Here is a 20480-nt window from a genome sequence, read left to right as displayed (position 1 = left end):
CTCCCATTGTTCATTAAAATGATGAAAACAAAAATATCTGTACATTTCTGACCCACACTCTATGGTTTCCTCAGGCAGTAGAAGAAAACTCTATTCAGGTATAAATTAGGACCATTTACAATGCAACTGATATATTGTAATTTCATTGTAGGAAAAACTCTTAATGAAAAAAAAACACTAGTCAATTTAGTTGAGGAAGTCAGTGAATTGAGTAAACTGCCAGCCTGATTAATTTTATTTGTTACACAAAAATTCTATCTGGCTGATAGATGCAGGTAGATTGCACCATAATTTTGATGATCACACCAGCTCCTAAATATTTTATAATAAATTAAAACATAAAAGAATGAGGGTGAGATTATGTTATTAGATTTCGTCTTGAAAAGGCCGGTACCTTTGTATTCTAATTCAACCCCTTGTTAAGAATGCATTTACAGATTTAAAGACAGAGAAGCATCGATTAGATGTTCAAACCTGAGAGGGAAGGTAGGGGAGGGTGGGAGTAAGGGGAAAGAAAGATCAACCAAAGGACTTGTATGCATGCATATAAGCATAAGCGATGGACACAGACAACAGGGCGTGAGGGTGAGGGCAAGACTGGGGGGATGAGGGGACAATGGGGGGATAAAGACACATTTGTAATACCGTAATCAATAAAATGTAAAAAAAAAAAAAAAAGAATGCATTTTTTCTTCAAAGAATGTTTTCGGGCATAGTCTGTGTTCAAGGCACCGAGGTCAGCACAGGAAAAGCAGGCTATCGTAGGTCATGAGGCTGATGAAGTGAAGACGGTGACCCGACATGCCCCTTCCAACCAGCTCTGCTCAGTGGTAGGAAAGGCCATTTCCTGGGCCCGAAGGGCATTTCAACACTTGCATGCCCTCCTACGCTCAGATCAGTTAAGTAAATAACAAAATGGAAAGTGGGTTTTTTTTTCTTCAAAATAATAATCATAGGAGGTGTACTTCACTTTAATAAATATTTTTATCAGTCGTGGAGAGTTCATTTCTCTGTAGTTGACACCGTCACTTCACAGTGGAAGTGTCCAATGAGGCTCTCCCATTGCAGCACTGACACAGCCCTCCGGGACATAAAATGCAGACTCTTACGGTTAAGCAAGATTTTACCAAGTCCCTGTTTGGGGTTTCAGAGGAAACTTCACCACTGGCTTCCGTGCTGCATCGTAAACCCCTGCTTGAAAGCTGACTTAGGCCTGACGTCACATTCCACTGAATCACCCGCGTCGCTGCCTACAAACACGTGGTGTTGCCTTGGCATCCTCTCCAACCCAGTCCCGGCTTGTCTCTGGCCTGCTCACCTGAGTCTACGGGGACCCCAGGATGGTAGCAGGCTGCGTCATGTACTTGGCAAGTCCACATGGAAAAGCTATTTGAAGACTTGGTTGCTTTTAATGTGTTTCTCCTAACCACAGACTTTTATATCCCTCTTGAGAGATAATCATAACTCATATTAAACACGAGAACACCCTAGAGTCTGAAATATAACCCCACCTGTCCTGAGGCATTATTAAGTTATCTTTAAAATCTCATACCACTAAAGTAGGAAGATTAATTATGAAGACACAGGTCAGGCTCATTTTTATTGGCACAAAAACATGAAAAGGGCCCTAACCGGTTTGGCTCAGTGGATAGAGCGTCAGCCTGCAGACTGAAGGGTCCCAGGTTCGATTCCAGTCAAGGGCATGTACCTTGGTTGCCGGCACATCCCCAGTAGGGGGTGTGCAGGAGGCAGCTGATCGATGTTTCTCTCTCATCGATGTTTCCAACTCTCTATCCCTCTCCCTTCTTCTCTGTAAAAAAAACAAAAAAATATATTTAAAACAAACAAAAAAAAAACATGAAAAGGGTGAAGAACGTATCTAACACTTTCACAGTATGTATGTCATGTTGCCTGGGAACTGATAAAAAAAAAAAAAAGAGAGAGAGAGAGACAATCTCATATAGTTGCTTCACTTTATAAATGAGAAAGTAGAAGTCCAAAGAGGTACAGGACTTTCCTGATGCTTCTTCAGCCCAGAGCCCAACACACAGTAGGCTCTATAATAATAAAAGTATAATATGCTAATTAGACCTGACGTCCATCCAGACGACCTTCCGGATGAAGCCAGGGCTGCGAGGGAAGCCCGGGTCCCAGGTGCAAGAGGGAAGCCAGTACCAGCAGCCAGGGGAAGGAAGGCCTACTCTTGCACAAATTTCGTGCATTGGGCCTCTAGTGTCTATATAAAGCAGAGGAGCTAAGCTTGTCCACTTGAGCAGCCTCCAGGAAAAGCCGCAGCCTCAGGGCCCCTCAAAATGAATTTGGAATATACTGGCCTTAAACAAATAAGCATAAAATATTTTTATGCAAACATGATAGATATTGACTCATTCAGAAGCCTTGTATCTTCTGAAATTTTACTTGAACAAAGAGCCTAAAGATACACAAATATTTTGCCAGATAAATATCATATGATCTCACTCATATGAGGAATCTAAAAAGCAAACTAAACTGATAAAATAAATCCCGAGACATAAAAATGGGGCCGACTGTTGAATCTGAGGGAAGGTGGGAGTGGATGGGTGGGAAGAGATTAACCAAAGACTTTATATGCATAACCCATGGACACAATGTGGTAAAGGCCCAGGGAGGGGAGGTAGGCTGGAAGGGGTCAATGGGGGGGGGTATATCTGTATTACTCTCAACAATAAAGATAAATTAGAAATTTAGAGAAAGATAAACAAAATAAAGTGATGATTTATTCGAAGCAGAGCTGTGCCTGCTAGTGCCGCTGAAACCGCCCACAGGTACTCACCATTGCTGCAATGCACTTCTATGGTTGCATTCATAATTTGTTGAACCACAACTAAAAAATGTAAATTGAACACTTAATCAAAATTTAAAAAACACATTCAGGAATCTCAAACACAGCATAATTTAATAAATCATATTTTATTATTTAACTTTATTACATCAGGAAGTACTTGTAAATTAAACTGAAAACCAGAGTAAAACAAAACAAGTTATTTGGTTCAAATCTCACAAGAATGATTATTTCAAATAGGGGAATATTAAGGGGGCAATATGAATTGTCTAAATGCCACTCATTGCCTTACAGTGACTGCTCATGATTCCTTCTAGTTCTATAATCCTATGGCTATAATTTCCCAAATTATTAGAATTACAGCAATTCCATCCTAGTTGGGTCAACTGATACTTTCTCTAAGTTTCTGAATTAAAATACTTCTTAATAAATATTTATGGTACAGATCAGTGAATAAAAACACAGTGCTTAAACCATTCATTTTAAAGAGCACAAACTGGTGGGAGAGAGTAGAACGGAATTTCAGTTCATCCATCAGTTCTTCACTGGGCCTACTGATTCATTCTACTGAAGCAGTGATTTTCAAACTTTGGTGTGCCTAGAATCATGGGAAAGGCTTGCTAAACACAGAATGCTGGGTCTCATACCCAGAGATTCTGATTCAGTAGATCTGAATTTTTCAAGCTTCCCCAGTGATACTGATGGTGCTGGTCTGGGGACCACACATTCAGAACCACTGTATTGGATTAAACCTTGATTTGTAGTAAGAAAACTTTATTTATTTTTTTTTAAATTGTAGACATGGTACTTTTTATTTTTAAAATCACAAATATTTTCCTTTCTTGTAACCAAGAGCTCAGCATTTTTTAGAAAGAAAAAATTAGAAAATCAAATCAAATCAAATCAAAGAAAGAAAAAAATTAGAATTTATAGATAAAATACAAGAGACAAAATAAAAATCAGCATTAATTTTCCTTGAGGCTCGTGTTGCTTGTTTTTTTTTTATCACTTAACAATATATCAAAAATATCTTTAAGGTCATATATATTCTCCCACAATATTATAATGGATTTATAGTATGTTATTGGATGCTTACAGTTTATTTTATTTATCTGATCCACTAGGATTGCAATAGTGATGGTTTTTATTTATTTTATTAGCAATTGTTGTAACTAATTTTGTATACATTTTAAATGATTTCCTTAAAATGAATATCCAGAAGTGAAATTTCTGGTCTATGATAATAAGTTGCCCGGTTGGTGTGGCTCAGTGGTTGAGTGTTGACCCATGACCCAGAAGGGCACGGTTGATTCCTGTTCACGGTACATGCCCGATTGTGGGTTTGATCCCCAGTAGGGGGCATGTAGGAGGCAGCTGATAGATGTTTCTCTCTCCTTGATGTTTCTATCTCTCTTTCTCTCTCCCTTCCTCTCTCTGAAACCAATTAAAAAATAAAGTTAACAAATACTATAAAAAAGAATAACTTTAAAGCTTTTCTTATATGTTGTTAAATGGCCCTATACCAAAGGTGCTGATTCATACATCTATCGGTAGCATCAGAATATTTATTTCTCTTCATTCTCCCCAACTCTATTATTTTTAAGAAGGAAATACCTCCAAATATGAGGAAACAGCATTTCCTTGTTTAATTTTCATTTTAGATTGCTACTGAAGCTAAATGATTTTTGTGTGTTTTGCCCATGCAATGCCAATTTTCATGTTCAATTAAGTGTGAGAATATCCTTTTACCTTTTTTATGTTCAGTTGCATCAAATGGCACTTGTGGTTTTTCAATGTTCTCATCCTCTGAGAAGGAATGCCTGCAAGTGCAATGCCAAACAGCTCTATCAATGAAATGAACAAAATCACAGAAATTACATCAAACGCACTATTTTTTTGAAATGTGTGGGCACAGTTTTTTTTGCTGAACACAAAGAAACACTTTCTGGATTTCATTCCTTGAAACTGGCAAGCTTGTCTCAAATGAGGTGGGTGGAAATCTCATCATCTCTAATCAGCAGAAGCACATTTGAAGAAAACCAGGGGAAAAGTCACTCTTCAGTCCAAAAGCTAGCAATCTCTGATAGCTGGGGCCCAACAGAAGTGATTCGGGAACACACATTCTTCCGGGAATCTGTTTGGCTGAAGTTATAGTCTTGAAGCAAAAAGCCTAACAAACACACATATAATCTAAGAAATATAAGTGTACCATGCAGAAAGGCGTGCCAAGGTTTCCATCCTTAAACCCAGATTAACAGGAGTGAGTGATCATGGTTAGTTATATCTTGGTATGTTTGCCTCATTTTTCTGTTGTATAAGTAAATGCTTAGCCAGATTGCCCCTTAAATCCTCAAATTTTGGAACAAAATAATCTAAATTGCAGACAGAAAAATTGCTGGCCATGAAATAAAGAATACTGGGCATGATGTGACTCGACTTTCCTGTGCTTTGTTGTGAATCTCCATTTCTACTCCAACGAAATAGAGATAACAATACTGGCCCAACTTCACAGGGATGCTATTAGAATTAAATCAAATGCTCTGTGTGTAATTACATTTTATACATATTTATCATCCCAGATATGTGCTGATTAATATCTGTGCAAGACATGAATAAGCCATACTCAATTTCTTCAAAATATAAACATCACATAAGGAAATTAAGAAGAATCTAGAAATTAAAAATATTCCTAATGTGTAATGCTTTTATTGCACTTTTTTTAATTTTATTTGTGTGTGTGTGTGTGTGTGTGTATATAAAATGAAGTAACTAGGGGTAAAAAAATAATGTCTAGCCCTGACCGGTTTGGCTCAGTGGATGGAGCGTCGACCTTCGGACTGAGGGGTCCCAGGTTTGATTCCGGTCAGGGGCATGTGCCGTGGTTGCGGGCACATCCCAGGTGGAGGGTGTGCAGGAGGCGGCTGATCGATGTTTCTCTCTCATCGATGTTTCTGACTCTCTGTCCCTCTCCCTTCCTCCCTGCAAAAAATCAATAAAAAATTTTTTAAAAAAATAATGTCTACAACTAACTTTAAAATACAATTGGCCCTTGAACCATGAAGAAGTTAGGAGCTCAACCCCCTGTGCAATTGAAAATCCACATACAACTCCTGACTCTCCCAGAACTTACCTACAGTTGCCCTTTTGCCTCCAAGGATTCAACCAACCACAATTGAAAATAACATTTTCGATCTGCAGTTGGGAATCTGCAGTTAGGAATCCATGGCTGGGAGTCTTAAAATGCTGTTTTTGATCCACGGTTGATTGAATCTATAGATGCAAAACCCAAGGATACTAACAGCTGAATGTCTTTATTGGAAAAAAAAAGATAAGTGGGCCTGTGCAGTTCCAACCAGTGTTGTTCAAAGGTCAACTGTATTTCCCTTCTCCCAAGGAACTAAGAAACAGATAAAGCAAGCATGGGGTGAGATACGTTTAATTGAAGAATCTCTGAGCTCATATGTAGCAAAAACTCGAAGTGAAGCTCATAAAAGATACAACCCTGACCTGCATGCAAACCGAATTTTGGAGAAGTTACTCTCTTAATGGGATGAGATGTTTTAAGGCAACCTGTGGTGACTTCTCATTTAATTTTGGGAATAAATGATGCTTTCAAAATGTGAGTTTTCATGGAAAGCATGTGAATAGAACAAAGTACACTTGCAACTCTATTTCAAGTGAAGTCAAAATTAGCAGAGAGTGCACATTCTGTTCAGATTTATACTAATTCTGTTGGGACTTCTGTATTCTGAGCCTCAGGACACAGACATAACTGTCACTTTTCCAAACTGTTGCTTTTCTGACTTCATCTCTTTTCAACTTGTTGCTATAGGCAGTTGATCTTTATTTCAAACAAAATAGAAACAGAGGCATGGATACATGGAACAGACTGACAGCTGTCAGAAGGGCTGGGGGCGGGGAGGGCTGGATGAAAAAGTTGAAGGGATTAGCCCCAAAACATCTATACATAATACACAGACACAGACAACAGAGTGGGGATAGCCAGAGGGAAAGGGGCGGGGGCTGGGTGGAGGTGGGCAAATGGGGGAAAAGGACTTTGCTTGGATGGGCACATGATGCAACATGCAGATGATGTTTGGTTGAGTTGTACACTTGAAACCTTATGGTTTTGTAAACCAATGTCACCCCCAAAAATTCAATAAAAATAAAATCAAATAAAGGATGAAGTCAATAATCCCCACAGATAGTATAGGTATGTGAAATTGGCTTTTTCTGTAGGAAAAAAAAAATCTGGAGGTGACCACTGTGAAGATTAGGACAGTGAGGAATGCCTACTCCTCACCTCACCGTCCTGTCTACCTGCCTTCTGTACTGGGACAAAGCGCCTTACCATGCTTGTGAAGGCACCTCTATTCCTACTAGTTGTGTGGCTTGAGTAAAGTGCACTAGTTTCCTCATCTCAAAAATGTGTACAATATGCTCCTTTACTACAGCATGGATCACAATTAAATAAACATATGCTCACAGGTGAATTGCAAGATAATTACAATTGAGTACTCTTTCTTAAATTATTCTAAGAGCAATTTACTAATTGCTTCCTGATAGAGATCTAAAGTTTACTCCTCTCAGTGTTAACTTAGATAAATCTGTCCATGTTATCTTGCCTTTCCTATAAAAAAATGTTTTCCCCACTGCTGATGCTGAAGTGGACTATGGATTGTATAGAAACATGAAAAAGAAAGCACGCTGCTGTTGACTACTCGCCTGCAACGCAGCATGCTACGCACCAGCACATGGAGGTTCTCTTACGCAATCCTCTGAAGTGATGCCTGGGAGGTAGTACAATCCATATTTTACAGATGTGGGAAAGAGTCTCAGGGGGGTCAAAACTTACCTGCTGAAATTAATATACTCCAAAGTTGGGATTTTTCAGTCTGTCTGGTTCAAAAAGTTCTGACCTTTGCTAACTGCACTCAGCAGCGACGATTAGCAACTTCCCTCGTTGAAAGGGAACCAGTTAGGGTTAGGGCTAGGGTTAGATGAGGGTTAGGGTTAGGGCTCAGAGTAAATTCAATATTCTGAATTTAAGGTAACTTCATTGGTTAACTTTACAACATATGTGGAACTTGAACAAAAAACCCCCACTTACTGGGAAACAACCTTTCCAAAGCTTGCGTAACTCAAGGGAACGTAAGGAACAGTACTTAAATAGGCTTCTTGATCAATCAAGTCTGCTCTTCCCCCATCGACAATGACAAAGGAGACGTTTTGGGTGATTTCAGTGAGTGCAAGGAACCAACAATGGGGCACTGAGCTATACGATTTAAAACCTAACTCTCAAACAAGCAAAACCTTTGGTCAGGCCTACTACTTCCAAGTATTGGGGGAATAAGGCAACTTCATAAAGCTGTGACAACTAAAGTGATTTCTTATCCTGAGAGAGGTCTTAAGAATTCTTCAAATATATAACTATTTGTATTTTTGAATTACAGAAAAGACAGCTAGCTTCTTATAGAATTGCTTCCTCTAGCTCCCGAGGCAGAAAAATGAAGTCCAAGTCATTAGACGTCGTTCCCGAGGGCGACAGCAAGAGACCAATGACTACCATGGCCTTCCTCTTTCATCTCCCCAGAGGCATAGGCTTACTTCTGTCTTTCTGGCCATAGAAAAGCCAAATCTTCCCGTCATTCTACCATTTGAAGAGAAGCAGACCTAGCTAAGGCCTTGGGCACTGCCCTATTTGCCAGCGACAGGTGTTAATATGTTCACCCTGTCCATCTTCCCTCTCACTCCTTCATTAGAATGGAAGTGAAGATGGGGGACCAAGAAAGGTTTCTCCCAACCAATTATTTCCCTCTGAGGTTCTACCTACTAAAAAAAATTTTGTGGCAGAAACGAACATTTTTATAAATTTGGATAGGTTTTGCCCAGAAATAAGTCACGCCCCAAAAACCAGCTAAATAAATGCATACACCATCTTGGGCTAATTCTGACTGACAGTTCATAAAACAAATCTCACCCAATTCTTTCTGCCTGATGTTCTCATAGCTCAAGGATATATATTATGAAATGAAATTAGATCGAAACTTTTAACTTTAAGCATTACTTTTTAGTGGAGTCAAGTTCAGTTGGTTTGAAACCCTGTTGGGTATATTTTTGTTACAGGGTTTGAAGACCACTGGAATCATTATGGTTTCAATGATTTCAAGAAGCTTATTTCCCAGAGCATGAATTTTTGGACACACTTGTTTTTGTTGCTTTCTTTAATTTAGGCAAAGCCTTTGAAATCAATCTTTAGACTAGAGATTTTTTTCGAATTGCACAATTCAAGTTTGCGGCTCTCTTACCATTCCAATGGATGTAACTGTGCCTTTTTATTCAGGAGCTGAAATTGCTCAAAAACATTTAAAAGAGAGGAGTGTTGGGTCAGGACTGAACGAGCTTTTCCCATAGGATTTGCAGTGTCATAAAATTCACGCATCCAAGACTGAATCCCGGGAGAAGTTGATGGAAAGAGCTGAGAAGGAATATTCAAAGACAGAATATCAGAATAAGTCGTATACAATAAATTTAAAGGTAGTATTACTAAGAAAGTAGTTTATATTCAGATATTTTAAAAAATCAGTATTTATTGAAAATCCATTTTCAGCACCATCATGTAATTTTCTGTGTAGTTGTCAAGGTAAATGCCACTTTTAATATGGCTCTCATTTTTTTGATGATCCTATTTCCAAATGGGGTGAGTTTTTGTTCTCTTTTCATTGAATGTAAATAGATTTCTCCTTCCTACAGATACCTGAAAACAGCTGAGTAACAGGGTGGGTCAGGCAGCAGGAAGAATGAGTAGGAATCCTCTTGTGTTACAAGTGAGTTATATCGAAGCGAGAGATATTAATCCTACCAAAAAATATCTGCATTCTCTTTCAACTCTCACAGTATATAAATCGCTGTGTGCCCTTTCTCCTGTGAGGTAATTCATTAGTTCTCCCCCACATTCTGCTAAGAGATGTTCTTGACATTCACAACATCTTAAGTGATGAATTCCTGAAGAATGAGACCAGTCTCTGATGATCTTTGTATAGTATGAAGCCAAACTGCCATGAGTGTAATACTATGTGTCCAATAATTAAAGTGATGATCCATGCATTTAATTATCGTTGGGGCAATAAGCTTACTTTGAACCCTCCAACATATGGGGCTAAATTATAAGAGCAAATAGTAAGTTGGTTATAACTCATACAAGTAGCATATGAATACGTGATTTCTTATAGTAAGAAATAAATATTTGATCCAAACACATTAATAACATATTATCAGTGGATTTTTAAAAGTGCTGTGTTAAAATGTTTTATATAAACATCTTAGGCAGAAAAATGCAAATTCATTATAATCTATATATACAAGTGGCAGAACTAGAAACAAAGCAAGTAATGAGAATGCACATATACGTATAAATTATCCTTCAATAAATGAACAGAACCCAAGAAAATACATAGAAAAACATGGTATTTTTAAGGCTGAATCCAGTAAAAGTTATTATAATTATTTAATTACTGGAGGCCCAATGCATGAAGATTTGTGCAAGAATGGGCCTTCTTTCCCCTGGTTGCTGGCACCACCTTCGCTCTGGCCTGGAGCCACCTTTATGCCTTCCCATGCTGCCCAGAGGCCCGGAGCAGCTGGGGTGTTCCGCATCACCCCCAGCCACTCAGCACCTGCGTATGGCAAATTAACCTGCCATCTTTGTTGGATTAATTTGCATACCCACTCCTGATTGGCTGGTGGGCATTGTGAAGGTACAGTCAATTTGCATCTTTCTCTTTTATTAGTGTAGATTTTCTTTCTCACTTTAAATTTTCTTATTTTGGTGGTGAGTTATAACAAATTAAGACTTAGATAGTTTTCCTAAATATTATTATATTCAATAATATTTGATTTTACACAACAAGGGCATAAGCAGAAAAAATTTTGGTCACATGATAATATCCCAAAGCTAAAAGCAAAACTTCTTTAGAAATTTGGATATTTTCTCCTTAAAAACTGTCAAATCCTGGCAGCTTTAACAACCTCATATTCTTTTAGCTTTAATAAGACATATTTTTATAAACTCTTCAAGAATATGGGCTCTTCTCATCTTCATATATCTCTGAACAGAAGAAAGGAGTTTACAAAAATTTCTGTTCCTTAAAGAAATATATTCACCTAAGTTAAAATCAAAAGCAAGCAGTTTATGGCTGATTTACTATAACCTCAGTAATCAAGATGAATCAAATGGCACTTTTTTTTTTTACCAGTTGGAATTGCCCCAAGCTCCCAAGTTCCTTTATGAAAGTCATAATTGAATTAATCTCCTCTAAAGATAGGCATCGATTCAATTCCTTTTTGTAGTTTTCACCCTATAAAAAGGAGGGAAAAAACAATCCTTAAGCATTTGCTACGGCCCAGTTGCAGCCCACTTCACAAACCAATGAAATTTTGCACTCTGTAAATAAACAGCTGGGCTAATGAATGCTAATACATAATAACTTCAACCCATGACAATGGTGTCTGCATGTAAGAGAACTTCATATTTGACAAAGAGAACCTGAATGAAATCGCTCTGTTAGTAAGGCTGGGGAGAGGAACCCAAGAGGCAGAAGGTGGGGGGCATTGTGGGAACGCAGAAAGAGTCCCCTTTAGCCTCCAGGTACTAGAGAATGCAGCAGCAACATATAGAGAATGGTAACATACCTAGTAATCTGTACAGATATTCCTGAGGCCTCAATAACACTTCTATTTACATTCCATAAAAACTAATCAATGCACTATGACGTATTATATCCTAACCATCGCTTTCTAATCTGTTAACCAGGTGTGAATGTTTCAAAAAATTAATGTTATAACTCAAGACCCTTGATGTCAACCTGGAACACTCACTGCTTTCTAGACTTACTCCAAAAAGTTATGGTACTCCTTTTATTCTATAACATATAATATGTATTTGTCATAATATCTGCAAGTGTTCCTTATGAATTAGGAACTACTTTTCTTCATTTCAACTGATAACTTTATCATAATTAGTCACATACCTAGCTGACACAAAAATAATATTGGTCCTCAGATGGAGAACAATACTAAGAAGTGTAATATAACTGATACAAATTCATTTCAAATGAATTATCAAGTTGCTTAATTACACCATAAAGAAAATAGAATCTTGTGAAAAATGACTTGGAAAAAAATATTTTCCAGTACAAAAAATATGCACTTACCTTGGATACAGCTGATCTGTAGAGTCTCTGAAATATCTCAGAGAATATTGAAAGTGAAGATTCATTCGAGAAGAGAAAATTGAAAGTATCTTTTAAAAGAAATTCTTCTGTGTTTTGGTCCTCAAAATTAATATTATCGTCATCTTGAAAATTTAAATGCCCATGCACCTGTGAGAAAGAAGAAGGACAGAAAATATATTTCATTGACTTACTTTTACTGCAGTGTCACTTCTAAGACATGATTCATTTCCTATTGGATTGCAGATCAGAACTGACATCTAGTGGTCTTTTTGGAGGTCAACAGTCTCATAAAATGTAATATTCTTTCCAAGATAAAATTCCTTGTAATAAAATTAACTAATGGATTATAAAGTCACATTAGCTTAGCTTGAAACCACTGTTGAAGAACTTGTGTGCATGGAAGATAACCTATAACAGTTCTGAACAATACATTTCAAAGAGCATAACAAGCTGTTAGATGTGTGTAAAATGTTGAATGACCGTTATAATACATAAATTCATAGTTTTTAAATTTTATGGATAAATCTTTGACCTATTCAACCAAATGTCACATATAATGTAATCATTCTCCCAATAGAAAAGCTTGAAAATCAATCAATGCAATATAAAATTGAATTCTGGTTGCACATAATTTTATTTTGTTCCTCTTCCCGCTTTCCCACTCCATATCCCAAAATAAAGCTTTCTATAGATGAATTCAACCAATTCTTTTTTCACTAATGGCTATTTTAGATTAAAAATATCTTGGAGGAAATTATCGGAATGAGTTCATTTGATTTGAGAGAAATTATAAGAGTAAGAATATACAAAAACTCTTCAATTTATACATATTTATACTAGCAAAATCATATATTCAAACATTTCTATGATCTTTTACATTAAAATACAGGCCAATTTTAAAGTAAATATGGAAAGAATGAGTTACCTTTTTCTTACAAACCCGTGGGAATAAGCTTGGTAATCTGCTGGTTTCTATTGTCTAAATGTCTGCTTTTCTGCATTCCACATACTTAGCTTTATACCCTATTTCTTTCCTAAGCAGTTTTTGAACCATAGGAAAATCCATGCTTGTTCTGTAGGAATGCATAGTTGGAACTGGAACTCAAATCACAGGCTCTCCACATACTCGTTAATTTTCTGAGCCACCATAAACGTAAGTAGTGACTTTAATGAAGTTGCTATTTATTGACTCCTTACTATGAATGAAAATGACACAGTCACACACACACACACACACACACACACACACACACACACACACACACACACACACCGTTCAGCAAAAAGTGGAAACTCACACAGCCCTTTGGCACACTCACCTGGAGCACCATAGGGGATGTGAAACTGCCATAACCAATGTCAAAAGTTAAAAGTTGAAAACATAAGCTGCATCTGAAATAAAACCACAGGGAACAAATTACATTGTATCTGCTGCATTTAACCTATTATTTGGAGTCACATTATGAATAGTTATTCTAGTTACATTTCAAGGTCTGTAAGAATTAAAAAGAGCAGTTTTCGGATCATCTAAAATTGCATACAATTTAATTTTGGATTTGGAATCTGTTTTGTTTCTTACAGAAAATACAAATATATCTAAAGTATTCATAGCACATTAAACTAAACAATGAAGTTACGCTGTGAAAATCTAAATAGTCTCATTCATGTACAAAGCATGATCACGCTTAATGGAGTCACCCCTCTTCTGGCATACCAGCTTTAACATTTCCCTAGGAAAAAGGCATTAGATGATATTCAAGTTGACTGAGATATGGACAGAGGAGTTACTGAATTTTGTTCATAAAAGCCTGTAAGAAAAAATATATCTAGTCAATGGTAAGTATATGATAGAAATAGCTAAGCTTGAAAGGGGCTGCAATTTAAAAAATTAGTTTAAGTAATGTTGCTTTACTTCTTGTCACCCACTATTTAGATCCGGACGAGTCTGCAATGTGCTCGGATGTTTTAGGATCTATAAACAAGTAAACAGAACGTTTTCCAAGAAGCACCTACATGTGATAATTAGGGTATATTTTCACTAACAATCAATTTCTGGAAGGTAGGGTTTTTCTTTTTTTAACATCAGACTTTGCTTTCACCTGTGGAAGGCCTTCGGTCCCAGAGGAGAATTTTGGCTGAAAGCTTCGGTCGCCAGCAGGAGTTTGCTGATTGCTTCCTTCATGTTATCCAAAGCCTGGAGAGGCGAACTGGCCCTCAGGAATGTCTCAAAAAAGGTTTGCAGCTGTAACAAAGTAAATAGTTCATATGTTCAAACAGCATCTCAATTTGTTTCTCTATCATTTCCAAGGTGACCTATTTGAAAGATTCCTTTAGATTCTCTTTGTCACACTTAAAAACTCCTAATTAGGAAAGTTTGATAATCTAAGACATCCTATCGAATAAAATAGTAATATGCAAATTAACCATCACTCCATCACAAAGATGGCGGCCATGAAGTTGGAGCGAGCAGGAGGCTTGGTTGCCCCGGTGATGGAGGAAGCCAAGCTTCCCGCCTGCCCTGCCGGCCCTGAGCTCCACTCAAGGCTATAAAGCTTCAATTATAGAAGATAAATAAATCCCAGATACCCGCTTCCAGCCAGTGTGGGCCTCCGCTCAAGGAGAGGCTGGGGACATGGGTTGCCAGGGGAACCCAAGCTTCGAGCGGGACCAAGGCAACAAAGTTTCAATTATAGAAGTTAAATAAATCCCAGATACCTGCTTCAAGCCTGCGGGCGTGACCAGCCTGAAAATGGCCATCAGCCCCTCACCCAGGCTGGCCAGGCACCTCAGTGGGGCCCCCCCACCCTGAAGGGCCTGTAGCCAGCCTGAAAACGACCCTTAGCCCCTCACCCAGGTTGGCCAGGCACCCCAGCCTTGGAGGGAGTGTGGCCAGCCTGAAGACAGCACTCAGCCCCTCACCCAGGCTGGCCACACCCCCATGGGGTGAGGGTCCCCACTGGAGGACTTGACCAGCCTGCAAACAGCCATCAGGCCCTCACCCAGGCTGGCTAGGCACCCTAGCAGGACCCCCACCCTGATCTTGGACACCCTTCAGGGCAAACCGGCTGGCCCCCACCCATGCAACAGGCCTCTATCATATATAATAAAAGGTTAATATGAAAATTGACCCTAACAGCAGAATGACTGGGAATGACTGGTCACTATGACACACACTGACCACCAGGGGGCTGACACTCAATGCAGGAGATACCCCCTGGTGGTCAGTGCACTCCCACAGGGGAAGCTCTGCTCAGCCAAAGAGCCAGGCTAATGGCTGCCAGTACAGCGGTGGTGGTGGGAGCCTCTCCCACCTCCTCAGCAGCACTAAGGATGTCCGACTGAAGCTTAGAACTGCTCCCAGCTGGCAAGTGGACATTCCCTGAGGCCTCCCGGGCTGCCAGAGGGATGTCTGACTGCCAGCTTAGGCCCAATCCCCCAGGGAGTGGGCCTAAGCCAGTAGGTGGACATCCCCCAAGGGGTCCCAGACAGCGAGAGGGCACAGGCAGGGCTGAGGGACACCCCCTCCCCGAGTGCACAAATTTTTGTGCACCGGGCCTCTAGTATATACCCTATCAAATAATAGACAAACATGGTAATTGACCATACCTTCGCTACGCCTCCCATTGGCTAATCAGCATGATATGCAAATTAACCACCAACAAAGATGGCGGCTAATTTGCATACTGCAGGCAGGGCTGGACTGTGAGGCCGCCAGTGCAAGCCACCATCCTGGGCCGAAGGCCAGCCCCAGAAGCCACAGAAGCCGGTGATCGGGGGGAGATGTGGGTCCCCTGCCCAGGCCTGACGCCTCTAGCAGAGGCGTCAGGCCTGGGCAAGGGGCCGATCCGGTGATCAGAGGGTGATGGAGGTCAATGCCTCTGGCCAAGGTGTCAGGCCTGGGCGGGGGCCGGAGACAGAAATCGGAGGGGTTTGGGGGTCCCCTGCCCAGGCCTGATGCCTGGGCCAGAGGCATCAGGCCTGGGCGGGGGGCAGAGCTGGTGATCAGGGGGATATGGAGGTTCCCTGCCCAGGCCTGAAGCCTGGGTCAGAGGCATCAGGCCTGGTGGGGGGGTGGTGGGGGGCAAGCCAGCGATTGGTGTGAACTACAGAGGAAACACCTTTTCTGACCACTCATTGGTTAAGCTCCCTGTATGCTACTGGTAATATTCTTAGTAACTTGGATAATAAGAATCCAAAAAGGCGATCTAGGGTTTTTCACCACACTCCTGGGGAAAAAAACGAAGGTCTGCTGCTGGAGGGCTAAGAAATGTCATATCCTGCCCTAGCCAGTTTGGTTCAGTGGATAATGTCTTGGCCTGCCGATGGCAGGGTCTGAGTTCAATTCTGACCAAGGGCATGTACCTAGGTTGCAGGCTCCTCCCTGGCCAGGGCCCAGGTCAGAGCTCATGCAGTTGGCAACAAATCAAAGTGTTCCTTTCACTTTGATGTTTCTCTCTGTCTTTCCCTTTCTCTTCCACATTCTTAAAAATCAATGGAAACATATCCTCAGGTGAGGATAAAAACAATAATAAAGAAATTATTATTATATGAAAGACACATCTTGAAAATACCTAAAGAAAGTTGTCATTTTTTCATGGTGAAGGGACTGGAGTCTGTGTTGATGAAAAGACCTTGTTGGCTGCAGTAACTGGCAGTGGGTGCAGCAGCAGGGTGATGGGGCTGGTGCCTTTCCCTGACCAGCCCACTCACCTCCCACAAAGGGAGGTCAGACTGCGGCTTAGGCCCTATCCCCAAGGAGAGCAGGGAGCGGGCCTAAGCCGTCACTAGGACATCCCCTGAGGGCTCCCAGTATGTGAGATGGGGCAGGCTGGGCTGAGGGACAGCCCCCCCGCTCAGTGCACGAATTTCGTGCACCAGGCCCCTAGTATATATATAATGTAGTATATATACATAACGTATATTATATATAGAAAGAGTATATAATATTCTGCAGGTATATTATATAATGAATACAGGAGTAGGCAAAAATAGGTTAAGAATAGTAATAAATAGTACAATAATTAAATAAATAATAATACAAAAATAAACTGTTTTACATACAAACGTAAACCTACTTTGTCACCCGTTTATATCATACATATTATATAATAATCACACATATTTTAAAAATAGAAGCTTTTTATTTATTTTTTAATATATTTTTTATTGATTAAGATATTACATATGTGTCCTTATCCCCACGTTACCCCCAACCCCCCCTCCCCCCGCTCATGCCCTCACCGCCCCCCCCCATTGTCCGTGTCCATTGGTTAGCCCTATATGCTTGCATATAAGTCCTTTGGTTGATCGTTCCCCCTTACCCCCACCCTCCCCTACTTTCCCTCCAAGGCCCGACAGTCCAATGAATGCCTCTCCGTCTCTGGATCAGCCCTTGTTCATCAGTTTATGTTGTTCATTATATTCCACAAATGAGTGAGATCATGTGGTATTTATCCGCTCTCCAGTTCCATCCATGCTGTGGCAAATGGTAAGAGTTCCTTTTTCTTCTTCCTCTTCTTAAAGAATACCTTTCAGCATTTCATATAATGCTGGTTTGGTGGTGATGAACTCCTTTAGCTTTTTCTTATCTGTGAAGCTCTTTATCTGACCTTCTATTCTGAATGATAGCTTTGCTGGATAAAGTAATCTTGGTTGTAGGTTCTTTCTATTCATCACTTTGAATATTTCTTGCCACTCTCTTCTGGCCTGCATGGTTTCTGTTGAGAAATCAGCTGACAGTCGTATGGGTACTCCCTTGTAGGTAATTAACTGTCTTTCTCTTGCTGCTTTTGAGATTCTCTCTTTGTCTTTTGCTCTTGGCATTTTAATTATGATGTGTCTTGGTGTGGTCCTCTTTGGAGTCCTTTTGTTTGGGGTTCTCTGTGCTTCCTGGACTTGCAAGTCTATTTCTTTCACCAGGTAGGGGAAGTTTTCTGTCCTTATTTCTTCAAATAGGTTTTCAATATCTTGCCCTCTCTCTTCTTCTGGTACCCCTATAATTCTGATGTTGGTACGCTTGAAGTTGTCCCAGAGGCTCCTTACACTATCTTCATATTTTTGGAATCTTTTTTCTTTTTTCTTTTTCGGTTGGGTATTTTTTGTTTCTTTGTATTTCAAATCTTTGACTTGATTCTTGGGATCCTCTTGTCTGCTGTTGGATCTCTGTATATTATTCTTTATTTCAGCCAGTGTATACTTAATTCCTAGTTGGTCTTTTTTCATATCCTCCAGGGTCTCACTAAATTTATCGGCAGTTTCCATAAAATTCTTTAAAGACCTTATAAATGTGGTTTTGAACTCTATATCCAGTTGTTTGCTTTCCTCCATTTCTGTCATTTGTGACCTGTTTCTTTGTCTCCGCATTTTTTAATGCTTCTTTGTGTTGGTAGAGTGGTTTTGTGTGCTAGGTGTCCTGTAGGGCCCAGTGGCTCAGCCTCCCCAGTTACCTGAGGTGGACACTCTTGGTGCACCCCCTTGTGGTCTTTGTGCACAGTCTTGTTGTAGTTATGCCTTGATTGTTGTAGGATCACTGGGAGGAATTGACCTCCCAGCCAATTGGTAGTGAGAATCAGCTGTGTCTGCAGTGGGAGAACTTCTGTGCTGAAGACACCCTTCTGGGGCAAGACTTGCTTCAGTGGGGCTTTGGTGCTCACTGAGTCTGCCCCCTGAGTGTGTCCCTTATGGATCTGAGGAGTTGTAATCCGGATGGTCCCCCTCTGACAACTGAGTACACTGGCTCTTGGATCTAAGGAAGTGCTAATTTAGCCTCTGCCTGAGGGTACCTGGCAGGAGCTACGAAGAGAAGTGCAGATTCCCCTTCCTTCTTTGGAGTTTGGAGGTGCCCTGATGAGACCCAGCTGTGAAGCAATGCAAGCTGCTGTGGGACCTTGGGCCTTCTCTTGGAAGTTCTGGATCTGTCTGGCCCAGCTGCAATTCCTTAGGTAATTTTCAGGTTGCAAAGGGCCGGGGCATTCATATGCAAAAGCCTCTGCCTGCAGCCTGGGTGGGGTGGGTCTCAGGGAATCAAAGGGTAAAGCAAGCAGCTATAGGACAGCCGCGCCGCACGTCTCAGTGTCCCGATAATTGCTGCAAGCACCTCTGAGGGAAAGCTGCCCTCAAATTCAGAGTTCTGCCTGCTGCCAGACAGTCCAGTTTCTCCCCGTATGAGTCCTGGGTCCCCAGAGACTTCCCAGAACCAGAGTTCAGAGCAGTCGGGAGCTTGTGACTCCCACCCGATTCAAAAAGACAGCCGCGTACTCAGGTGCCAGCCCCTTATCTCGCGCGAGCCTCTGTACCTCTGCACTTTACTTCCACAGCTCCTCTGGCTCTCAGTGTGCTTTTCTTTCCTTCTAGTTGTAGAATTTCTACTCAGCCAGCCTTCCTGTAGTTCTGGATGATGTCCATTTTGTCTTTTCGTTGTATTTTTGCAGTTGTTGTGGGAGGCAGCAATTTCAGTGTTTACCTATGCCGCCATCTTAGTTTTTTAAAAATAGAAGCTTTTTAAATGAACATGGGGTGCCACTGCACCTTGTACTTTCAATTGATTTAGGTCTAGATGTTTACTCCATTCTTTCCTTTTTCTGTGGCATCTCTCCATGGAGAGTGAAGCGAAACTGTAACAGGCTTCTGATCAGAATGCCCAAGTTTAATTTCTTACTCTACCAGCCAGATGACCTCAGACTTGCAACTCAATTCTCCAAATTTTTTTGTCTTCTTTAAAATGGGTTAGCACCTACCAGCAGAGTGCTATGAAACCAAATTAGGAGAAAATGTATTTTAAAGCCACGGGAAAGTATGAAATTCAAATCTAAGCATTTTGTTATCACTTTTTCACATATATCACAACAAAAACAAGTATGCCAAAGTTGCTTCTTCACAGCATTTTGCTATGGGAGATCTATCCACTATTAAAGAATCTAACAGAATCTCAGTGTTCTCCAACCATCCTATATAATAAAGAGGTATGTACTAATTAGACCAAACAGCCAAATGACCATCCAGACGACCTTCTGGACAACCTGCCAGATGAAACTGGAGCTGCGAGGGCCGAGCCCCTTGCACGAATTTCGTGCATCGGGCCTCTAGTTTTAAAATGAGGCTCCACTGGGATGGAGAGGATAGGAGAGTATTGCAAAAGGAAATGACGCTCAGGTCTATGCCTTCTTAGAAATACTATAGTTGGCATCACAAATGGCTATTTTTACTTGCTTAACTATGAGAAAAATTGCAACAGCAAAATTACTTCAAGAGGATGCTTAGCACCAGAGTTCAAGTCAAAAATTTTAAAAAGTCTAAAACAAGTGTCATTAATTCATAGACTTTGGAAAGACATACTCTTTTCAAAGACTAAAAATATGTTTTTGCATCTGAAACAAATATTAAATAATATTGAATGCCAATTGTAATTTAAAAATTCTTTTCAATTT

The 20480-nt window shown here is 40.3% G+C and overlaps 1 protein-coding gene across 7 annotated transcripts in view; it reads right to left on the bottom strand.

Moving 5' to 3' along the window:
* The window catches only part of CPED1 (cadherin like and PC-esterase domain containing 1), a 288374-nt gene that overhangs the window by 149505 nt on the left and 118389 nt on the right, over nt 1–20480 (bottom strand). For all 7 annotated transcript variants that reach the window (XM_059711653.1, XM_059711654.1, XM_059711656.1 and 4 more), the window contains 7 exons: nt 14154–14296; nt 13374–13446; nt 12034–12201; nt 11074–11178; nt 9130–9299; nt 4571–4641; nt 2813–2863 (listed from right to left, as the gene is read on the bottom strand). In XM_059711653.1, the coding sequence (XP_059567636.1) occupies nt 2813–2863; nt 4571–4641; nt 9130–9299; nt 11074–11178; nt 12034–12201; nt 13374–13446; nt 14154–14296 (781 nt within the window). The remainder of the gene's footprint in view (nt 1–2812; nt 2864–4570; nt 4642–9129; nt 9300–11073; nt 11179–12033; nt 12202–13373; nt 13447–14153; nt 14297–20480) is intronic.

The sequence above is a fragment of the Myotis daubentonii genome, chromosome 10 (genome assembly GCF_963259705.1).
Source record: "Myotis daubentonii chromosome 10, mMyoDau2.1, whole genome shotgun sequence".
NCBI lineage: Eukaryota > Metazoa > Chordata > Mammalia > Chiroptera > Vespertilionidae > Myotis > Myotis daubentonii.
This window is presented reverse-complemented; position numbering and strand designations above follow the sequence as displayed.